Below are 21,496 nucleotides of genomic sequence, written 5' to 3'. Positions count from 1 at the left end.
TCAGCATTCCCATGCTGTTTTGACCCTTTGTATTCAATGTTGTATTGGTGTGCCCCTAGAAAAAGGGACCACCTCTGTAGTCTTTGTGCCATCATAATGGGGACACCTTTTTTAGGGTTGAATATGGAGATGAGGGGTTGATGGTCAGTCAGCAAGGTAAATTTTTGTCCGTGTAGGTAATGGTTGAATTTCTTCACTCCCCATACCAGGCTGAGTGCTTCCCTGTCTATCTGGGCATAGTTACGCTCAGCTGAGTTCAATGAGCGTGACGCAAAAGCTATCGACCGTTCCGAGCCATCGGGGAATCTATGGGACAATACCGCTCCTATGCCGTAAGGGGATGCATCGCACGCCAGTCTGATTGGTAGTGATGGGTTGTAATGAGCCAAAATTTTCTCGGATGTGATTAAGTCTTTACATTTATGGAAGGCACGTTTACAGTCTTCGTTCCATTTCCAAATCACTCCTGTCTGTAGAAGATCATTAAGAGGGTGTAGAATAGTTGATAAGTTCGGTAAAAATTTATGATAGTAATTTATTAATCCCAGGAATGACCTTAATTGTGAAACATTTTCAGGTGCTGGGGCTTTTATAACTGCTTCAATTTTTTCAGGTGACTTATGCAACCCTTCCTTATTAATTATGTGGCCACAATAGATGTGCGGGTTAGGTTGATTGGCTATAATAAATTGACCCTTAGTGTTAGGGGAATTAAATACGTGGGGTTACAGGGATAGGGTGGGATATGTGTTGGTGTAGGGGTTACGGGGATCGGGTGGGATATGTGTCGGTGCAGGCTCGATGGGCCGAAATGGCCTCTATCTGCACTGTGGGGTTTCTGTGATTCTGTGAATATGATATCAGATTTTGGAAAAATTCGCACTTGGGGCGATTTGCTCGTAGGCTCCGTTCTTTCAGCCTAGTGAGCACCTGCTCCAAATTGGCAAGGTGCTCGTTGTCATTTTCTCCTGTTATAAGGATGTCGTCTAGGTAGCATTGAGTCCCCGGAATCCCTTGCAGGACTTGCTCCATAGCTCTTTGCCAGATAGCTGGAGCTGATGCTATTCCAAAAACCAGTCGATTGTACTGGTACAGGCCTTTGTGTGTGTTTATTGTGAGATACTTTTTAGAGGTCTCCTCAACCTCCATCTGTAGATATGCCTGTGCCAAGTCAATTTTTGTGAAACGTTTCCCTCCGGATAGTGAGGCGAAAATATCTTCTATCCTCGGAAGAGGATACTGTACCGTGTGAAGGACCGGGTTTACAGTCACCTTAAAGTCCCCACAGATGCGAATTTTTTTCTGTTCCTCAGAGTTATTTTTCAATGTTTTTTTCATGACTGGAACGATGGGTGTTGCCCATTCGCTCCAATCTATTTTGGATAATACGCCTGCCTTTTCCAAATTCTTCAGCTCTGCCTCGACTGCCGGACGTATTGCGTATGGCACCGGTCTTGCCTTAAAAAATTTTGGAATTGCTGTATCTTTCACTTTTATTGAGGCGGTGATGCCTTTCAAGGTTCCTAGTTTCTCTTGAAACACTTCTTTGGCGTTGGCCAAGATGTCTTTTAATCGTTCAGGTATGATGTCATCACTGTTTTTTCCCTTACTGATCACCGTCAGTGCCTGAATGGAGTGCCAGTCTAAACGTATCTTCCTTATCCATTCACGTCCCAACAACGGTGGACCACCATCTTGTAGAATGTATAAATACAACTTTTGTATTTCTTTGCCGTTGTATACCACAGGCACCCTTATTTTTCCTTTGGGGTAGACTTTCTGCCCCGTATATGTTTTTAAGATAATGGATGTGTCTTTTAGAGGTATATGCGAAAATAGCCTCTCGTAATCTCGTCGATTTATTACGGTTAGAGCTGATCCTGTATCTAGCTCCATTTTAACTGGGGACCCTGCTATTGTGAGGGTAACCCAAATGGTTTGGTAATCCTCTTTGGCAAGTACATTATGTAATTTGAGACAGCTTAGTCTCTTGTTTCCGGAGTCGCTATCGCTATTCTGGTCTTCGGAGCTATTGTCCGTCATCATTTGTACCTTCCTGTACTTTTCTTTATTGATTTTTTGTTTTCTGTCAGTGGATTTATTTTGTCCAGATTGGCATACCCGTGCAATGTGTCCAATCTTACCACATTGCCTGCATGCTTTGCCCTTGAACCAGCAGTCCCTCTGGTTATGGGTGGATCTGCCGCAGCGATAACATCTTCCGAACTCCTGTGTCATTTTATGGGTGCCGAAGTCCTGTGTCTCTTGTTGTATCTCTGCAGCTCCTTTTGCTGCTGCTTCGTATGATACAGCCATACTGAAAGCTTTGTCCAATGTTAAATCTTTTTCAGAAAGCAGTCTTTTTTGTGTTCCTTCACTTAAGAGACCGCAAACAAATTTGTCTCGAAGATAATCCGATAGTCCTGCTCCGAATTGGCAGTACTTTGATAGCTTTCTTAATTCGGTTAGGTAATCAGCGTTACTTTCATTCTTGTGTTGATTTCTCTTGAAGAACTTGAATCGTTCCGCTATCAGCAGCGGTGTTGGGTTTAAATGCTCCTGCAGGGTATCAACAATTTCTTTAAAAGTCTTGTCCTTTGGTTTGGCTGGAGTGATTAAATTTCGTAACAGCCCGTATGTCTTCGCGCCCATTAAGTTCAGAAGTATTGAAGCTTTTTTTTCATCTGTTATTCCATTTGCAGTGCAATAAACCTCTACTCTTTCCACGTATGTGGTCCAATCTTCTATTTCGCCATCAAAAGCCTCAATATTACCAGATTTAGGCATTTCAGAAAAGATATGGTGCTTCCCGCGCTTTTTTTTTCTCTGTAGCAACGATATGGCGCTTCCCGCGCTTTCCCGCCGCTGCTACCGATAACAACGCTGTTTTACTGTGGTTTCCGTTTATTCACTGTTGGAGACTCGTTCCCGACGGAGGTCTAAACGCTGACCTGCTTGCCGCGCCGGCCGTCTCTCGAGTGCACCCTCCCAGTCCGTTATTGCTTGCCTCCAATTTCGCTGCCTGTCTCAGCTGTAGAGCCCGCCGCTGGAGCTCCAGCCTGACGCCCAGGAAGGATTAGCGCAGTACCTGTCACCAGCTTGGCCAGCTGGTGAAACCACAGTTTTTCTTACTTCCTTGAGTCTTCTGGACGCTGGAGGAATCGATGTCCTTGAGGTGCTGCCGAATTGCAGGTAAGTCCGTTTCCACTTCGTCGCCACTGTAGTGTCCGTGTGTAGATAAAGACACTGAAGACAGGAGTTGGTGCATAGGTATTTACTAAGCAAGTCTGGGGGGGGGGTTTCTAAAGGATATACACAATACACAGGCTTATATAGCCCAAGTGGCAATTACCGGCATTACGCACACCTGGGGCTCTTAAAGGCACATACACCATAATTGCTCTTAAAGGCACATACACCACAGTGCCCTCATCAAGCAAATGTTGGATCCAAATCCAAAGAAACGTCTGTTGTCACTGGACTACAATCTGGCAAACTTTTCTGATTACCTAGCTGAATACTCATACCACTACTGGTAGAAAACCAGCAGAATTGTTTCTCAAACGACATCCATGAACCAGGTTCTCGTTGTAAAAGCCAAACTTGGCACAGTCCGTAGAAGAGAAACAATCAAGGCAGAAAGAGAGTCATGATAAAGGTAGAGTTAGAGAGAGAAGTGTGAAGTTGAACCAGAAAGTTACAGTGAAGAACCATCACCATAAATGGTTAAAGTGGTTACCAGGAAGAGTAGTGAAGATATGTGGCCCTTGCACATATTTGGTCAAGATGTTTGATCATGGAAAGGTTAGGTTTGTTCACATTGATCACATCTTACCTACAGATGTGGAAGGAGTTGAAAGCTGGGATGATTCAATTTATTCTGATGAGTCAGATAGTCTTGTTACAAGTAGAGTACCAGTAGCAAATCCTACATCAGACGTACCAGAAACAAGTCCAAGACAAAGTCAGAATTTAAGTGAGCCCGAGCCAGGCAGACAAACAGTCTGAAAGTGTAGAGTCCAAATGTAGATCAAGGTCAGCCCTTGGAGAAAAATTCTCCTCAGGCTCAGCCTAGAATGAGTCAAAGTCCTACAACAAGATCTGAAAGTTCTATTCAAGGAAGAAGGTATCCTCTTCAAAACAGAAAACCAGTAGTAAAGTTTAATTTGTAAAGATGGAAAACAAGTTCATATCTTTTGTTTGCGTTACATAATTCTATAGTAGAATTTGGAAACATAAAATGGGCTCCATTTGAGAAATGTATACCAAGAGTTGTGTATACCATGCAAGTCATGTACAATGATTATTTGCTTTGATTAACTTCTTCAATAAGGGGGAAGTGTAATAGCGCCACCTGGTGACTACTGATGTATATAATAACAAAGCACATGGGCAGTACAGTTCTTACCGGAAGCCATGTTGTGCAGTTGTATATAAATGCTGTGTCCCAAGATATCACAGACGGGACTTTTGTGATATCACATTTCAATTGCGTTGGGGTCCTAATGACATCATAAAATTTCAGTTGCATGCTTTCATAAGGCCCATAGGTAGGCGCCTCGGCTGATTAAAAAAAGTGCGTAGTGAATTGCCAGTCGGCAGGAAAGCAATGGGAATAAGACGATAAGTACTCGCCCAGATGGGATGGGTTAAAATCACCCCTATACCACCATAGTGAGTAAGACAAATAAAAGCATCTAGTAATTTCTCTCTTTTTTGTTAGTTCTGTTCCCTTCTCTGGAATTATCACTAGCAGCTTAATACTTTCTTTAACCTTCTCCAGCATTTTGTATTGCTGCAGAAAAGTGATAGTATAACTGCCCCCTTCGATTGCCTCAATTAAAGCATAAGATAGATACTTTGGCCCAGGCAGCCTGACCCTTTAAACAGTCAATGTACTATTTTCACTACTTTGACTCTCTCCACCTTATTTAATCCCTTGAGGAAGTGAATAATCACCAGGTAAGTTTGTAAGAAAATTTAGTGAAATTTCTCACTATCGTCATTTAAGCACACATTTACCAATAATGTATTTTTTTTAATGTATATGTAACTATATCACTTTTTAAGTTTATTTGTAAAACATTTAATTGGCTCATTGAATTTAACCAGTGAGTAGCTGAGCTATAAAGCCCAGGAACATCTCGAGTTTGATTCCCAGTCTGTGCTGAATTAGTTTATCACAGTCAGGGCAGTAGTTGAGACAATACAGTTGGCCTCAGTACCCTGACCTAGGGAGTGATAAAACTGGCCTTGATTCAAGCTCTTGATTTGCTATCTAGTGAATTTTTCCACAAGTGTGAGCATATGGAAATCAGGGAAGGGCAGGATCAAGTTTGACTGTATACCCTCCCACAGTCAAATAGCCTGCCGACAACCACTGTGAAGGGTCAAACATAAATAATGGCACTTGGATGAGATACTGGCATGTCCCCAGTACCCAAGAAACTGTATGCTAGCAAGGAGCCAATGCCTTCAAGAGAGAAGGTAAGGGCCCTTAGAATAAGCAAAAAAAAGTGACTTTTGTTTGATTAGTCTGGGCTCAATTGGAACCTAGATCACAGTGATGAACCTTGCACAACCTTTGTTGCAAAGATTAGGCCATGTACTGACGGTAAAGTGGCAGAATGGATGGAAAGTGGGGAGTAGTAACTGGAGGCTGGATTTTCATGGGGAAGGCGGGTTGGAGGCGGGGAGCTCCGATGCGGGCGGGAAACCCGGAAGAACAGGTTTCCTGCCTGCCCTGCCGACTTTAACGGCAGGGCCTGATTTGCATCTGAGGCCTCTGTTTCCCACCCGCAGCCAGCCAGATGGAGGAGCTGGCTGGCTGTGGGCGGGTAGGCCTGCGGCACTAGGCCGCTCAGAGGAGGGTGGGTGGTGGCAAATAGAGATCGGGGCCATCAAGGGACCAGGAGGGAAGCAAGTAGAGATCGGTGTTGCCGGGGTTGGTGGTGTCGAGGGACCTGGTGGGTGGGGAATGAAAGTGGAGATCGGGGCCTCCGGATGACTGGGGGGCGGGGGGGGAGGAGAGGTAAGTGGAGATCGGGGCCATCGAAGGACCGGGGGGAAGCAAGTGGAAATTGGGGCTGTCCAGTGATTGGGCCGGCCTCAGGATCATTGGTGGTGGTGGGGGGGGCGTCCAGCATCCAGGAAGGCGATCGGAGGCCTCCCGAGGGGGTCTCCGATCGCGGAGGTTGTGTTAAGTAGAGACCCTGGATCCAGTAGGTAAGTGTAAAGGCTCTTACCTCCTGGATGCAGCAATCCCTGCCTTGCTGTAATTGCCGGGTTTTACGAAGTGTGTAACACCCGACTAGATGCAGATAAAAACAAAATGGAGATTAAAGAAGGGCTGTAACTATTTGTAACACCAAAGTTCTGATTGGTTGGTCCCCTCGGAGGGAAAGACCAGATTTCTGATTGGTCTCCTTGGAGGACAAGACACACCCAGCAGTTTGTCTGGAATGTGTAATTAGATCCTGCCTGCCTGATTAATCAAGTTCTTTGCAATGTGTAATATGATCCCTTCATTGTGAGAGTCCGCTCCTTAGCTCAACAGTGCTAACACTACTGCTTTCATAGATCAGGCCGGGCTCACCCTCCCGGGTTAGGAGCACTCACACTGACGAGTTCAGATTGGAAGGGGTGAGGCCATGATGTGAAGGAATAAGCCATATAACCTATTCAGAAAAATACACCATCTTATGAAAGTATTCTGGCTTTATTAAAACATGACAAACTGGGTTTGGAGATTTAGAAACCGAACGATGAAATAACTGTGAAAGAATTCTGGCTATTGAGATAAGATAAGTTGTTGACACTGAATAAATAACCTTATTGAAACAGAAGTTGAAGGGCTCTGACAGGCTGAACTTTTGGGAAAAAAACAATGGTTCATCCTGGATAAGGTGTTCTAATTTACACTTCGTAAAGAAGCACATAAGATAAGGAACATCTGCCCTCATAAAGATGACATAAAGTAAGGAACACCTGCCGTCACACCATTTTTTATGTGGTAAATTTAGAACACCTAGAGATGAGACATGAGTCTGGCTGAGGTGGCAGTAAGAGTTGCAGAAAAATGACTCGAGATAATTAGCTTGCATCAGCAGAAAACCTTAAAAGAAATACCACTGGAAAAGGGTACAAATATTGAACTCTCAAATGGGATAACAGACTCGCTTTAATCGGGCAAAGTGATTCTCGGCTTCAGAGGCGGCCCTGTAAGTCTCCAACTCTTTGTACCTCAGGGATCAAAGGTATTTGATTTTAGTGGCTATCCTGTAGAACACTAAGAACTGTAATACTGTAATGAAGTTAAGATTTAAAAGTAAGATTCTCATAATAAGATTGTAAGTTTTCTCTTTTTGGAACTGTTAATATTGCGATTGACTCACCAACTGTAAATTGCATGTCAGCTCTTTAATAAATCTATATATTTTTAGAATTGTCTCACATAAGACTTCTGTAACAAAAACTCGTGAACTCAATCTCTGTATGTTCTTTGGTGAGGAGTTGCAGAATTCTGAGGGAGTTTTCCGGACCCTCATAATATCTGGAACGTTACAGTCTAGCTAAACTTATTAAAAGTGCTATCTGGAGGATGGTAACATTCTCGGGTTGTTCCTTTCCTTTAGGGAGAGATAGTCCGGACCTTTAGACCCAATTAAGCGTCTTTAGGGTTCGGCTACCTCAAACTTTAGTTGAAAGTGAACGTCTTGAGAAATACACCTGATCCGGGGTAGCCCTGAAGGGGCTAGGACTAGTAATTGTCCCTTCAATGGAGGGATTTTAACATGAGGATAAGAATTTTAAAATCAAGGTGTTGGTGGACAATGTTCCCCCAACACAGAAGCAAAATACTGTGGATGCTGGAAATCTGAAATAAAAACAGCAAGTGCTGGAAATACTCAGCAGGTCAGACAGCATCTGTGGAGAAAGAGAGTTAACGTTTCAGGTCGATGACCTTGAGAGCGTGGTAGTGAACTTCCTCCTTGAACTACTGTGACCTGGGGCGGGGGGGGAGAAGAGAGGGCAAACGTGGTGCAGATGTAAAGGTGGTGGGGGTCGACGACCATGATCCGGGCCTAACAGAGTATGGAAGAACGTGAGCCATCTTCCCATCTGGATCACGTTCTTGCTCTCATCCCCCCGACCCCTTTAGACCTGGATCACGTTCTTCCCCCCTCACCACTATTCTCCCTCCCCAAACAAGTTCCTGACCTTCTCTCCCCGAGCTCCTGACCTTCTCCTCTCTCTCTGAGCTCCTCTTTCTCCCTCCCCCTCCGATCTCTTCTCCCCTCTGATCTTCTCTCTCTCTCCCCCCTTTAATTCCCTAGCCGCCATCCCCCTCCCCCGACCACCAACCCGATCCCCTGACCCTCTCCGCATGGAGCCGAAGAAAGCGTGGCAGTGCAGGCCCAACGCTGTTTGGTGCTGTGCATGTGCGGCCAGATCGAGTGCACATGCGCGGTACCAAACGGGTATGCACGTGCAGAGAGTCAAAAATGCATTGCAAATAATCACTCCATTAAAGAAGAGGCTTCCAGGATAGGCACACCAACGTCGGTGTTCTCGCTCAGGCCAACATCCCCAGCATCGAAGCTCTGACCACGCTCGATCAGCTCCGATGGACATGTCACATCGTCCGCATGCCCGATACGAGACTCCCAAAACAAGCGCTCTACTCGGAGCTCCAACACGGGAAGAGAGCCTCAGGTGGGCAGAGGAAATGCTTCAAGGACACCCTCAAAGCTACTTGAAAAAGTGCAACATCCCCACTGACACCTGGGAATCTCTGGCTCAAGACCGCACAAAGTGGAGGAGAAGCATCCGGGAAGGCACCAAACACCTCGAGTCTCTTCGCCGGGAGCAAGCGCAAGGAGCGTACGCCAACCCAAGCACCCCACCCACCCGCTCCTTCAACCACCGTCTGCCCCACCTGTGACAGAGACTGTAGGTCCTGCATTGGACTCGTCAGTCACCTGAGAACTCATTTTTAATGTGGAAGTAAGTCATCCTTGGTTCCGAGGGATTGCCTAAGGAGAAGAATGGCCCTGAATTTCCGATCGGCGGCTTCCTGCGGGCAGATGCCTCCGATCCAAAAAAATTCTACAAACCTACCTGCTGGTTCTGTAGATACCGAGGCTTCCACTCCTGGGCCTCTCCTCTTCAAAATGCGCAGAAGCCCACGTATCCCAGGGGCGCATGCAGTTCGCAAGCGCCCCTGGGATCACGTGGACCAACCCAACCACTGGAAGAAGGGAATCGCCATTCATACTTTTGACAGGTCCGTACGTACAGAACTCCCATAAGTATGAATAGGGATGACTGCAAAAATGCCCCAACACACTGAAATAAATACATTTTTTGCATTTTTTCTTTTATATGTTTTAACAGGGCTTAATATAACCTTACCTTATTGGACAGGGTTTTTAATTTATAAGTGAGTGATAAAATCTTATTTTTCTATTTTTTAAAACTCTTATGCTGGTAAAAGCAGGCCTTTCAGCGGGCGGAAGTTGGGCAAAAAGCGCAGCTCTCCACCCGCGGAGGCATTTTTTGGAGCATGCGGATGATCTGACAAGAGAATCCTTGACATATCGCAAGTTCCGTGTTTCAGCGTATGTGCATCGCACGCCTAAACCCGGAACTTGCACGGCCCCTACGGGCGCGTACACACCTCATACGTGGGGGGTTGGAAATTCAGGGCCATCATTGAAATTGATGTCCCGCCTCCTGGGAGTGGTTTGGCTGCCTGTCCCCATCCTGCCTCTTTAAAACTAGAAGTCGGCGGGTTCAGGTCGGGAATCCGATTTTTAACCACGCTCCAAATCCACCTTTTTATAGGTTAAAATTTCCCCCTGGATGTTCGGAGTAGCTAGTGGTGTGCTCCAGGGATCTGAGTTGGGATTTCTCTTGTTCTTTGTCTCAATGCTCAACTATCAAAACTTGCTGATGGTACCAAGCTATGGGGCATGGCAAACTATGAGGAAGAGTGCAGGAGACGGCAGGTGGACATTAGACAGATTGAGTGAGAGGGCAGAATTGTAACAAATGCATAAATATGAAATGGTACATTTTGCAAGAAAGCTAGAGAATTAAAGAGATATCAGGAAGCCTGGATTTATTCTGCATTCCTTGCAAATTACAAAATGTGTCAAACAGCCTCATGGAGGGGTTTCATATTTCATGCCTTTAGTGAGCTTGGGAGTCTCCTGAGTTATACTGCCACTTTGCATGGGCACCCCAAGATGTCAACCTGGGCTCAGTGGTAGCGCTCTCAAAGGTTGTGGGTTCGAGCCCCACTCCAGAGGCTTGAGCACATAACCTAGGCTGATACTTTGGTGTAGCACTGAGGGAGTGCTGCACTATTGGAAGTTCCATCTTTCAGAGGAGGTGTTAAACAGAGGCCATCTTCCCTCTCGGGTACACATAAGATGCCATGGCACCATTCAAAACAAGAACATCAGAATTCTCCTGGTATCCTGATCAATATTTATCCCATAAGCAGCATCACTGAAACAGATTATCTGCACATTAATCCCATTGATGTTTGTGGGACCTTGCTCAGCACTAATTGGCTCCTACATTACAACAGTGACTGCACTTCAAAAGTAATTCATTGGTTGTGAAGTGGCTTCGGAGCATCGTAAGATTGTGAAACTTGCTGTAGAAACGCAAGCTGTTTCTTTCATCTTGAAATGCAAAGTTCAGCAGTGATCCCTCAGATTGATTTTCATTCAAGGCTACACCTGCAGATGGAGTCTGTAATTTCCCTATTTTGATCAGCCCTCCTTTGGTGAAATATGTTAATTAGGATATAATTAGTATGCGTTTGTGAATTAAAGCAATTTTTGCCTTATTTATTACTTTAATAGCTTCCAGCAAAACCTTTCTAAGACCATTGTGTAGGAAGTAGAGCACCGTCATGCTTCAAACTATATTTCCCCATTTGGGGGAAAAAAGAACGATATACAAAACAGAGATCACCAGTGGAATTACATATCTGTATTCATAAGCCAATTGCACTAGAAATCACCTCATGCTTTTGAAAGCTTAAGTTCATAAGAACTTGTGGACTCCTGTCATTTACTCAAAGATTATTCACAGAACCAAGCTGTTTATTTGAGAGCAGGTAATTGCTTCATATGTAAGTCAGGTATCAAGAACACATGAAACCCACCGAATGACCAGAAATCTACTGCTCACATCCGATCCACTTAAATGGTAGAATTGATTAATAACACGATTGCCTGCCTACTAGGAAAGAACCTTTCTGATCTGGTGTGTCAAAGCATGCTTTTTGGAATCCTACAAATCCCTGCTTCCCTACCTGTTTTCACATTGTTGCAGTGAGAAAGGGGTCCATGGAGTTGAATGCCCAACATTACATTCAGCAGAGACTCAATTAAAAGAGTCTATTTGTTTCTGCTACTTGTGTACGTCAAAATTGTACTGGTGGATTGGATCTCACACAGGCAACAGAGCTGTCCTGACTTTGCTTCCAGTTGAAATGAATGGAAGGAAAATGAGACGGGTTCTGTTAACCTGCGTGGAATCCCCTGCCAGATTTTCCTTTCTGCACTCCACCCAGGTGATGCTTAACACCCAGACAATAAAGTCCAAATACTACCTCCGTGTTTCTCCAAATTGGTAGATATGTGGTCAGTCACAGAATTTACAAATCACTAAATTTTAATGTTTTTTTTAAAAAAACGTGTTGAAATGCAAGTTCCTGCAGATTGACAACATACAGATAAGTGTTATTAACAGTTCGTTTCATCAAGACTCCTGAATGACAACAACCATGTTGTGTGATAAAATTAACAAACTGTGGCCAACTAATTGAAGCTACAATTTTATTATCTCTGTAAGACAGCAGAGATTACTTTTATTGGTAAAAGGAATGACATGAGTTACAAATATTGAAAGTAATGGAAATGAAAGAGAGACAAAAACCTGAATGTTGTGGTATGTGTGCGAGGTTTGCTAAAGATGTCTGCATCCCTGAGTAAGACACAGCGAAGAGTCATCCACACTGCAGGAGGTCAGCCATTCACCATTTTCCCAAAATCATATTCAGGGCCACAAAAAAATAAGTATTCATAATGCACTCTGAAGACAGAGAGCTGAGAAACATAAACTGGACTAAAACTAGATGTCATTGTTTTTTAATGGCTCTAGGATCATTGAGATTTGTTGTTAGCAAAAGTAAATAATGTCATGGACATTAAAATTACATTATCATTTAAAAACGGGAAGTGATGATATACAACAATACTTCAGATGTATGAATGTTACTGGAAAAGTGATTTTTAATTTCTGTGGGCCTGATATGAAAACAATAAAATTATTCCCATGGCTGTCTAGAAGCAGGCTTTATTTTAGGGTAGAAACTCGAAGCAGCCCCTTTTGTACCATTGCTGGTCCTTCACACGGCGCATGGACTGAATCAAAGGCTGTTGAGCACCCCATTCATTCCAGTGCTTGTATGGCCCACACTCCAGCACATACTGATATCCCCTGTAGCCTGGATATTCGTAGCCAACCCATCTATAAAGTACAAAAGAACAAAAAAATTGATTAAAGGGCAAGTAGTCTTCAATTCTATTACTGAGTAAATACAGTGAATACCACTGCTTCTTCTACATACCGGAAAAATATAACCACTCAAATCTGCTACTGTATCAATTGTGTATATATACACCTGTATTCTGTAAACTATGCTTAGTTTCAAAAAAGAATTGATTTTGAACCAGAAGAAAATGTTGGTGATCGAGAAGCCAGCATTGATATGACTCGCTCTCAAATTGGTGCAACTGCATTTTCTGTACAAACAGTATATAATTCCTGTACAAATGATGTACAACTTTCACATAATATACATGTAATACCGAAAAAGGCACACAAACTATTATTAAGATTTACATGGGATTGTACAATAGCTATTGGTTAGTAAAGATTGACTACCTTGCTGCAATGCTCCATCTCACCCTCAGTAAGCTCCCCGCTGGAGTGGAGCTAATCTACAGAACAAACGGGAAACTGTTCAACCTCCGTCGCCTCCAGTCCAGATCCAAGGTCGTCCCATCCTCTGTCATCGAATTACAGTATGCAGACGACGCTTGCGTCTGCGCACACTCGGAGGTCAAACTCCAAACCATCGTCAACACCTTCACCGAAGCATGCGAGAGCATAGGCCTTACACTAAGCATCCGTAAGACAAAGATCCTCTACCAACCTGCCCCCGCTACACAGTACTGCCCCCCGATTATCAAAATCCATGATGAGGCCTTGGACAACGTGGACCACTTTCCATACCTCGGGAGCCTACTGTCAACAAGGGCAGACATCGATGATGAAGTCCAACACCGCCTTCAGTGTGCCAGTGCAGCCTTCGGTCGCCTGAGGAAGAGAGTGTTTGAAGACCAGGACCTCAAACCCGGCTCTAAGCTCATGGTCTACAGAGCAGTAGTGATACCCACCCTCCTGTATGCTTCAGAGACATGGACCATGTACAGCAGGCACTTCAAAGTACTAGAGAGGTACCACCAACGCTGCCTCCGCAAAATCCTGCAAATCCATTGGCAGGATAGGCGCACCAACGTCAGTGTTCTCGCTCAGGCCAACATCGAAGCTCTGACTACGCTCGATCAACTCCGATGGACGGGTCACATTGTCCGCATGCCCGATACAAGACTACCAAAACAAGCGCTCAACTCGGAGCTCTGACACGGCAAGAGAGCCCCAGGTGGGCAGAGGAAACGCTTCAAGGACACCCTCAAAGCCTCCTTGAAAAAGTGCAACATCCCCACCGACACCTGGGAATCCCTGGCCCAAGACCGCACAAAGTGGAGGAAAAGCATCCGGGAAGGCACCGAACACCTTGAGTCTCTTCGCCGGGAGCAAGTGGAAGCCAAGTGCAAACAGCGGAAGGAGCACACATCAACCCAAACACCCCTTCAACCGCTGTCTGCCCCACCTGTGACAGAGACTGTAGGTCCCGCATTGGACTCATCAGTCACCTGAGAACTCATTTTAAGTGTGGAAGCAAGTCATCCTCGGTTCCAAGGGACTGCCTAAGAAGAAGATTGATGTGACTCGCTCTCAAATTGGTGCAACTGCATTTTCTGTACAAACAGTATATGCTTCCTGTACAAATGATGTACAACTTTCACATAATATACATGTAATACCGAAAAAGGCACACAAACTATTTTTAAGATTTACATGGGATTGTACAATAGCTATTGGTTAGTAAAGATTGACACTGACAGTGGCTGTGGAGAAGACTATACCCCAGGCCATCCAACTCTCCCAGCTGGAGGGGAACTGTGTAAAGGTGGAAAGGCACCAGCACCAGGAAATATAAAAAAATGTCCCTGTTCATTCAAACAATAAAACAAGTAAAAATCTTTGTGAAAAAATACTTTTCTTTATCTAAATTGACTAAATGGATTAAAGAAAAAATATGAACCTTTACAATGTTATGAATTTTGTACTTATGACCTATTGCATAACTTGTAGAGACTATTTTAAATATTTTTTCCTGCTTAAATTAACATTTCATGACCTTTTAGAAAATGGTCATCATCAAACCATAAGACAATCTGCTTTCTAATCAAGTATTGTAATTAAAAAAAAACTTTGTATCACTGTATTAACATCAGCATTATTTCTCAAGCATCCATCCTCCATAAAGTTCAGCTGTTCCAGACGCAGTGCCATGAGTCCTCGCTCACACAAACTCCTGTACCCCATAACCTCTGACCTTAAAGGTCCTCGCCTTCATTCTCAAATCCCTCCAGGTCTTACTCTACCTGATCGTAGTGATCTTCTCTAGTCATATGTCCCAGTCCACAACCTCCACTCTGGGTTGCTGCTCATCTACGAATCCCTTCACTCCATCATTAGAGGCAGATCTGTCAGCTGCTATGCATGGCTGCTCTTTTGAAGTCTTCTCCGAAATCCAACTTGGCTTGCAACTTCTCTCCCTTCCTTCAAAAATCTACTTGGCCATGCCTTTTGCTTCCTTCCCACATCCTTCCCATCTCCTGTTTTGTGTCCTCCTTTTCCCCCTTGGACAGTGTTCTGAGCTATTCTTCTACACGAGGGTGCCATATAAATGCAAGTTGCATAAAACTAATACGTACTGAGATGTGATTTCTTTCAGGTACTAAAGATATTTTAGTTTTTGTTTGAATTTGCCAAACAGGAGAGCCAATTTTTAAACTGCGTTTTAGGAGGAAATGTCTGTAACTTACGTTCCACCAATGACTTTAATACTGGCAACTCTGTCCTGGAAACCATAGGCCCACAGGCTGGGAATGTCCTCATCGCAGATCTCCATTTTTCTTCCATCAAAGTTGGCACATTCATGAAGACAAATTTTGTGGTCCTGGCCATCCTGTAATGATTTGGCAGTTTTAAGAATTCGAAGTGATTTCATTGTATTATTTACTAAAAAGGTACATTTTTTTCTGGTTTTATTTAAAATAAATTTTAAACTTTATTATGTTGTGATCACTAATCCCTAGATGTTTTCCCCCGCTTACACCTTTTATCTGTTTTGTTTCATTACCCATTACTAGCAGTGCTCCCTCCCTTGTCAGGCTTCTTACATATTGGGTCAGAAAGAAGTCTTGTACACCATGTAAAAACACCATCCCTTCTCTCCTTTCACCCCCTCTCCCTGCCAGTTTATTTAGTGGTAGTTGAAATCCCCCATGATTATGATTCTGTGCTTTTTACTCATTTCATATATTTGCCTACATATTTCTCCCTTCACTTCCTTTTCACTATTTGGTTGTCTGTAGTATATCTCTAATAGTGTAACCGATCCCTTCCTATCCTTCATCTCAATCCATTTGGATTCTGTTTCTATCTCTTTGTTAGTTATGTCCTTTCTTGCTACTGTCATTATATTATTTCTGATTAATACACCTACCCCACCACCCCTTCTTCTTTCCCTGTCATTTCTAAATACATTATAGCCTGCAATATTTAACTGCCAATCCTGTCCAGTCTGCAGCCGTTTCCATTATTCCTATTAGATCTATTTCCTCACTTCTAATTATTGTCTCCAATTCCCTGGTTTTGTTGCTGATGCTCTGTACATTGTTATACTAGTAATTTAATATGCTCTTATTTTTCATTCCCCCTGCTTTTTGTTACCGTTATCTCTTTTTGTACTCTGACCTTTGCTCTCATCCCTCTTTTTCTTTAGGTTACTATTATATCCACCTGAACACTCCCTCTCTTTACTAGTTTAAAATCCTTTCTGAGTCCTATTTTTCCTTTCTGCTAGGACCGTGGTCTCAGCCCGGTTCAGATGCAGCCCATCCCAGCGGTACACCTCTTTCATGTCTCAGTACTGATGCCAATGTGCCCTGAAACTGAAGCCCCTCTTTCTCACACCACTCTTTCAGCCATGCATTTATGTTCCTGATCAGTTTATCCCTATGTCATTTAGTACACCGGAGATTAACATAAGAACATAAGAAGTAGGAGCAGGAGTAGGCCATACGGCCCCTCGGGCCTGCTCCGCCATTCAATAGGATCATGGCTGATCCGAATCTAGACTCACGTCCACTTCCCTGCCCTCTCCCCGTAACCCCTAATTCCCTTATCTGCTAGGTAACCCTCGAAGTCCTGCTTTTTATTTCTATAATGCAAAAGTTATATATTATAATTTATTTTAATTTCCTCAGGAATTATATGATAAAGATTTGATAATGTTCCATTTCAAATAGAAAAATGTCATTTAAAAAGAAAATTGTACTCATTACTTATGCAATAAGTGAACACATTTCAAATTCATTTATATCTCAGGGTCTAAAATTCATTACAGAAGTACAAATGTAAGGTCTTGCAGTAAATCTCTTCTTACCATTTTGACAGGTCTGAAAGACATGATACAGTCAGTGCGATAGCTATTGGACCAGGAGTCCCAACGCGGATATTCTCCCTTCTCCAACATGAACATCTCACCACAGAAGTTCTGCTGTTCATAACCCACCCACCTGAAAAACAAATGATTGCAACAAAATCAGGTTTGCCCCTTTGCACATACTGAAATAAAACTAATTTAATGCCTTAAAAAGGATACTGCTTTGTAAACTGTTTTGCAAGTTAAAAGTTACACATGGCAAAACTGGAAGTATGCAACTTGTCATTGGTCATCAAGAGAACAGCAGTTTGGACAATGGCATTTTAAAACAGTTTCAAAATGTGTGAAGGTTACATCTATGAAACAGTTCAAAAATTGTTTTTTGAAGTAAAACATTTTGGGAAAAGGAACAGAGAATTGAAATATATCTTTAAATGGTGTCATTTTCAAAGGAATAAGATTTAGGGATTATAGATAAACAAATCTTTGAAAAAAGGATGCATGTGGAAAAAAGCCATAAACAAGGCAAATGGAATTTTGGGTTTCAAGCATAGAGACACTGAAGAGAAGGAAGTGATAGTGAATCTGTACATAATGTTGGTTAGACTACAGTATTGTGTGCCGTTCGGGCATCCCATTACAGAAAGAATATCATATTTATGAAAAAGGTTAGTGTAGGCCAGGACGATACCAGGAATGAGAAACTATAGTTATGACAGATAGGGCCAGTAACATCGATAATGCAATCAAGGAGTTACAAAAGGAAAGGAACTATATTTATATCTTCAACTTTGAATATCTTCATTTCATGGGAATGATTTTTGTTTTGCATAATGAGTACATGATAACAACTTGCATTTATATAGTGCCTTAAACGTCCCAAGGCACTTCACAGGAGCATTATCAAAAAAAAATTGACACTGAGCCACATAAGAAGATATTAGGACAGATGACCAAAAGCTTAATCAATGAGATAGGTTTTAAGGAGTGTCTTAAAGGAGAAGAGAGAGAGGTGGAGAGGTATAGGGAGGGAATTCCAGAGCTTAGAGGCCAGGCAGCTGAAGGCACGGTTCCAAATGGTGGAGCGATTAAAATCAGGGATGCGCAAGAGGCCAGAATTGGAGGAGCGCAGAGATCTCCGAGCTTTGTAGGGCTGGAGGAGGTTACAGAGATAGGGAGGGGCGAGACCACGGAGGGATTAGAACACAAGGATGAGAATTTTAAAAAGGAGGCAGTGCTGGACTGCGATTCAATGTAGGTCAGTAAACACAGGGTGATGGGTGACTGGGAGTTAGGATATGGGCAGCAGAGATTTGGATGTGCTCAAGTTTATGGAGGGTGGATGATGGTTTGCTGGCAGAAGAGCATTGGAATATTCAAGTCTAGAGGTAACAAAGGCCTGAATGAGGGTCTCAGCAGCTGTTGAGCTGAGGCAAGGATGGAGACGGGCGATGTTACAAAGGTGAAAGTAGGTGGTCTTGGTGATGGAGCGGATATGTAGTTGGAAACTCATCTTGGAGTCAAATACCCACTGGGGGGGTGCGGAATACACAGACCCCGGCCTCCTTACACCCTGTGTGGGGGGAATACGCAGACCCCTGCCTTCTCACGCTCTGTGTTGGGCGGAATACGCAGACTCCAGCCTTCTCACGCTCTGTGTTGGGGGGAATACGCAGACCCCTGCCTTCTCACGCTCTGTGTTGGGGGGAATACGCAGACCCCTGCCTTCTCACGCTCTGTGTTGGGGGGAATACGCAGACCCCTGCCTTCTCACGTTTTGTGTTAGGGGGAATACGCAGACCCCTGCCTTCTCACGCATTGTGTTGGGGGGAATACGCAGACCCTGGCCTTCTCACGCTTTGTGTTGGGGGGAATACACAGCCCCCGGCCTCCTTACGCTGTGTTGATGGGGGGTGGGGGGCTGGGGGGATGTGTGGGGGGAGATATGCGTGATGAAATATTCCATTCATCACTGCCTGTGACTGTGGTCGGTTTCAGTGTCATTTCCCTTCCCCCAGTCCTCATTGTATTGTTTATTGGAATGTGCTGTGTGTAGGGCTCCGCCCATACCTGGCCCCTTTTGTAAGCTAGCTCAGTCTGGCCTCAGTCTCCAGAAGGAAGATACCTCTCTCTCTTACGTGTTACTTTCTAAGTTAATAAAAGCCTTGTTTTGTTTCGCTAACATCGAGTCTCGGAATTATTGAGGCACATCAATTTTATTAACTTATTTTTCAACACTATGGATCAACTCCTGAAACCCGAACGTTTGGATTTGGATCAACATGCTCCGGACGCATCAGCATGCTTCGGACACTGGTTTGAGTGTATGGAATTCTTCCTGGACAATTCCGCAGCCGTCAAAGACGCTACGGACGCTGCGAGGATGAGACTCGGAATTCTGCGGAATTGGGTAAGCCACCGGGTTTACCCCCTCATCCAAGACGCCGATACGTACCTGGCCGCCTGCGACATCTTAAAGGCGCATTACCAGCAGCCTACGAATGAGGTGTATGCTAGGCATCTGCTCGCTACTCGCGCACAGCGACCTGGGGAATCGGTGGAGGAGTTCCTAAGCACCCTGAAAATGCTTGGCAAAGACTGCAAGTGCCGAGATGTAAAAGCCGCAGTGTACACTGACGAGCTTGTTCGCGATGCCTTTATCACAGGCCTCAGCTCCACTTACATCCGGCAAAGACTGCTGGAAAAAACGGGGTTGGACCTGAAACAGGCTGCGGACACCGCGCGATCCCTGGATGTGGCCCAGAGAAACTCGGACGCCTACTCTTCAGCCCGCGCCGTCCATGCCGCCACGTGTGCACCGAGGGCGCCGCCATCTTGGAAGGCATCTTCCCCGCCCGGCAGCCCGACACCGGCGGGGCCCCGCTCTCCCCCCAGAAGCCCTACGACAGCCGCGACGCGTCAGGGACCCAACTGCTACTTCTGCGGGCAGCCAAAACACACCAGAAACCTGTGCCCGGCGAAAGGCACCACCTGCTTTAAGTGCGGTAAGAAGGGGCACTTCGGGAAGGTGTGCAGAGGGAACCCCGCCGGAAAACCAACCGCCGGAAAACCCGCCACCGCCGCATGTGCGCCGTGGGAGCAGCCATCTTGGACGCCATCTTGCCCGACCTCGTGGGGTCCGCCATCTTATGAGCAGACAGCGTGGACGCCATCTTGTATCGATCAGGGCCCTACAGTGGCATCGGTCACAGTGGACCAGACCAGGCCGCACCCGCTATCCAAATCGATGGTGGACATCGAGGTAAACGGGTGCCAGGTTAAATGTTTAATTGATAGTGGAAGCACGGAGAGTTTTATCCACCCTGAACTGGCACAACAACTCTCCCTAAAGGTGGTCCCTGCTCAGGGTACCATCTCTATGGCTGATAAAACCCAGACATCGACCATTCTGGGTTACTGCACGGTACAATTGGGCGTTAACGGAACTGTATACGATAATTTTAAAGTATTAATCATGAAGAACCTATGTGCGAGCGTGATCTTGGGCCTGGATTTCCAGTGCAACCACCAAAGCATCACGCTCAAGTACGGTGGGTCCCAGCCGCCCCTCACAGTGTGCGGTCTGGCTACCCTGAAGGTAAAGCCGCCTTCGCTATTCGCGAACCTTACCCCTAACTGCCGGCCAATAGCGACCAAAAGCAGGAGGTACAGCTGGGAGGACAGGCGGTTTATCGCGACCGAGGTAGACAGGCTCCTGAAAGAGTGCATTATTGAATGCAGCAACAGCCCGTGGCGCGCCCAAGTGGTAGTGGTAAGGGGTAGCGAGAAGAAACGGATGGTGATCGACTATAGTCAAACGATCAACAGGTACACCCAACTAGACGCCTACCCGCTACCCCGCATATCAGAAATGGTGAACCAAATCGCCCAATACCGGGTGTTCCCCACCATCGACCTCAAGTCAGCATACCACCAGCTCCCTATCAGACCAGAGGACCACCCGTACACCGCCTTCGAGGTGAACGGACGCCTCTACCAATTCCTCAGAGTCCCCTTTGGGGTGACGAATGGGGTCTCGGTCTTTCAGAGGGAGATGGACCGCATGGTCGATGACCACCACTTGCAGGCAACCTTCCCCTACCTCGACAACGTCACCATCTGCGGCCACAATCAGCAGGATCACGACTCGAACCTCGAGAGGTTCCTGGAAACCGCACAAAAACTCAACCTCACCTACAACGAGGACAAGTGCGTTTTCAACACCACGCGCCTCTGCATACTAGGCAGCGTGGTGGAGAATGGGGAAATCGGACCAGACCCCGACCGATTGCGCCCCCTACGGGAGCTGCCCCTGCCCAACACTCCCAAAGCCCTGAAAAGGTGCCTGGGGTTATTTTCTTATTATTCCCAATGGGTCCCCAACTACTCTGACAAAGCCCGCCCCCTCTTGAAAGCATCCTCTTTTCCGCTCTCTGCTGAGGCCCACGCCGCCTTCAAAAGCATTAAGCAGGATATTGAGCGGGCCACGCTACAGGCAGTGGACGAGAACACTCCATTTCAAGTGGAAAGTGATGCGTCTGACTTCGCCTTGGCGGCCACCCTCAACCAGGCGGGGCGGCCCGTAGCTTTCTTCTCGAGGACCCTCCA

At 45.2% G+C, this 21,496-nt stretch overlaps 1 protein-coding gene across 1 annotated transcript in view; it reads right to left on the bottom strand.

Moving 5' to 3' along the window:
- Positions 1–11,851: 11,851 nt before the first annotated feature.
- Positions 11,852–21,496, bottom strand: part of LOC147102491 (beta-crystallin B3-like) — a 31,331-nt gene continuing 21,686 nt past the window's right edge. Inside the window, exons 4-6 of the mRNA XM_085964988.1 lie at positions 16,889–17,021; positions 15,264–15,406; positions 11,852–12,552 (exon numbers count right to left, since the gene is read on the bottom strand). Coding sequence (XP_085821114.1) covers positions 12,384–12,552; positions 15,264–15,406; positions 16,889–17,021 — 445 coding nt within the window. The 3' untranslated portion in view covers positions 11,852–12,383. The remainder of the gene's footprint in view (positions 12,553–15,263; positions 15,407–16,888; positions 17,022–21,496) is intronic.

This window comes from Somniosus microcephalus, chromosome 22 (assembly GCF_052327205.1).
Source record: "Somniosus microcephalus isolate GS21.2 chromosome 22, FLI_Smic_1.0, whole genome shotgun sequence".
Classification (NCBI taxonomy): Eukaryota; Metazoa; Chordata; class Chondrichthyes; order Squaliformes; family Somniosidae; genus Somniosus; species Somniosus microcephalus.
The sequence above is the reverse complement of the archived record's forward strand: the minus strand, read 5'-3'. Positions and strand labels throughout refer to the sequence as shown.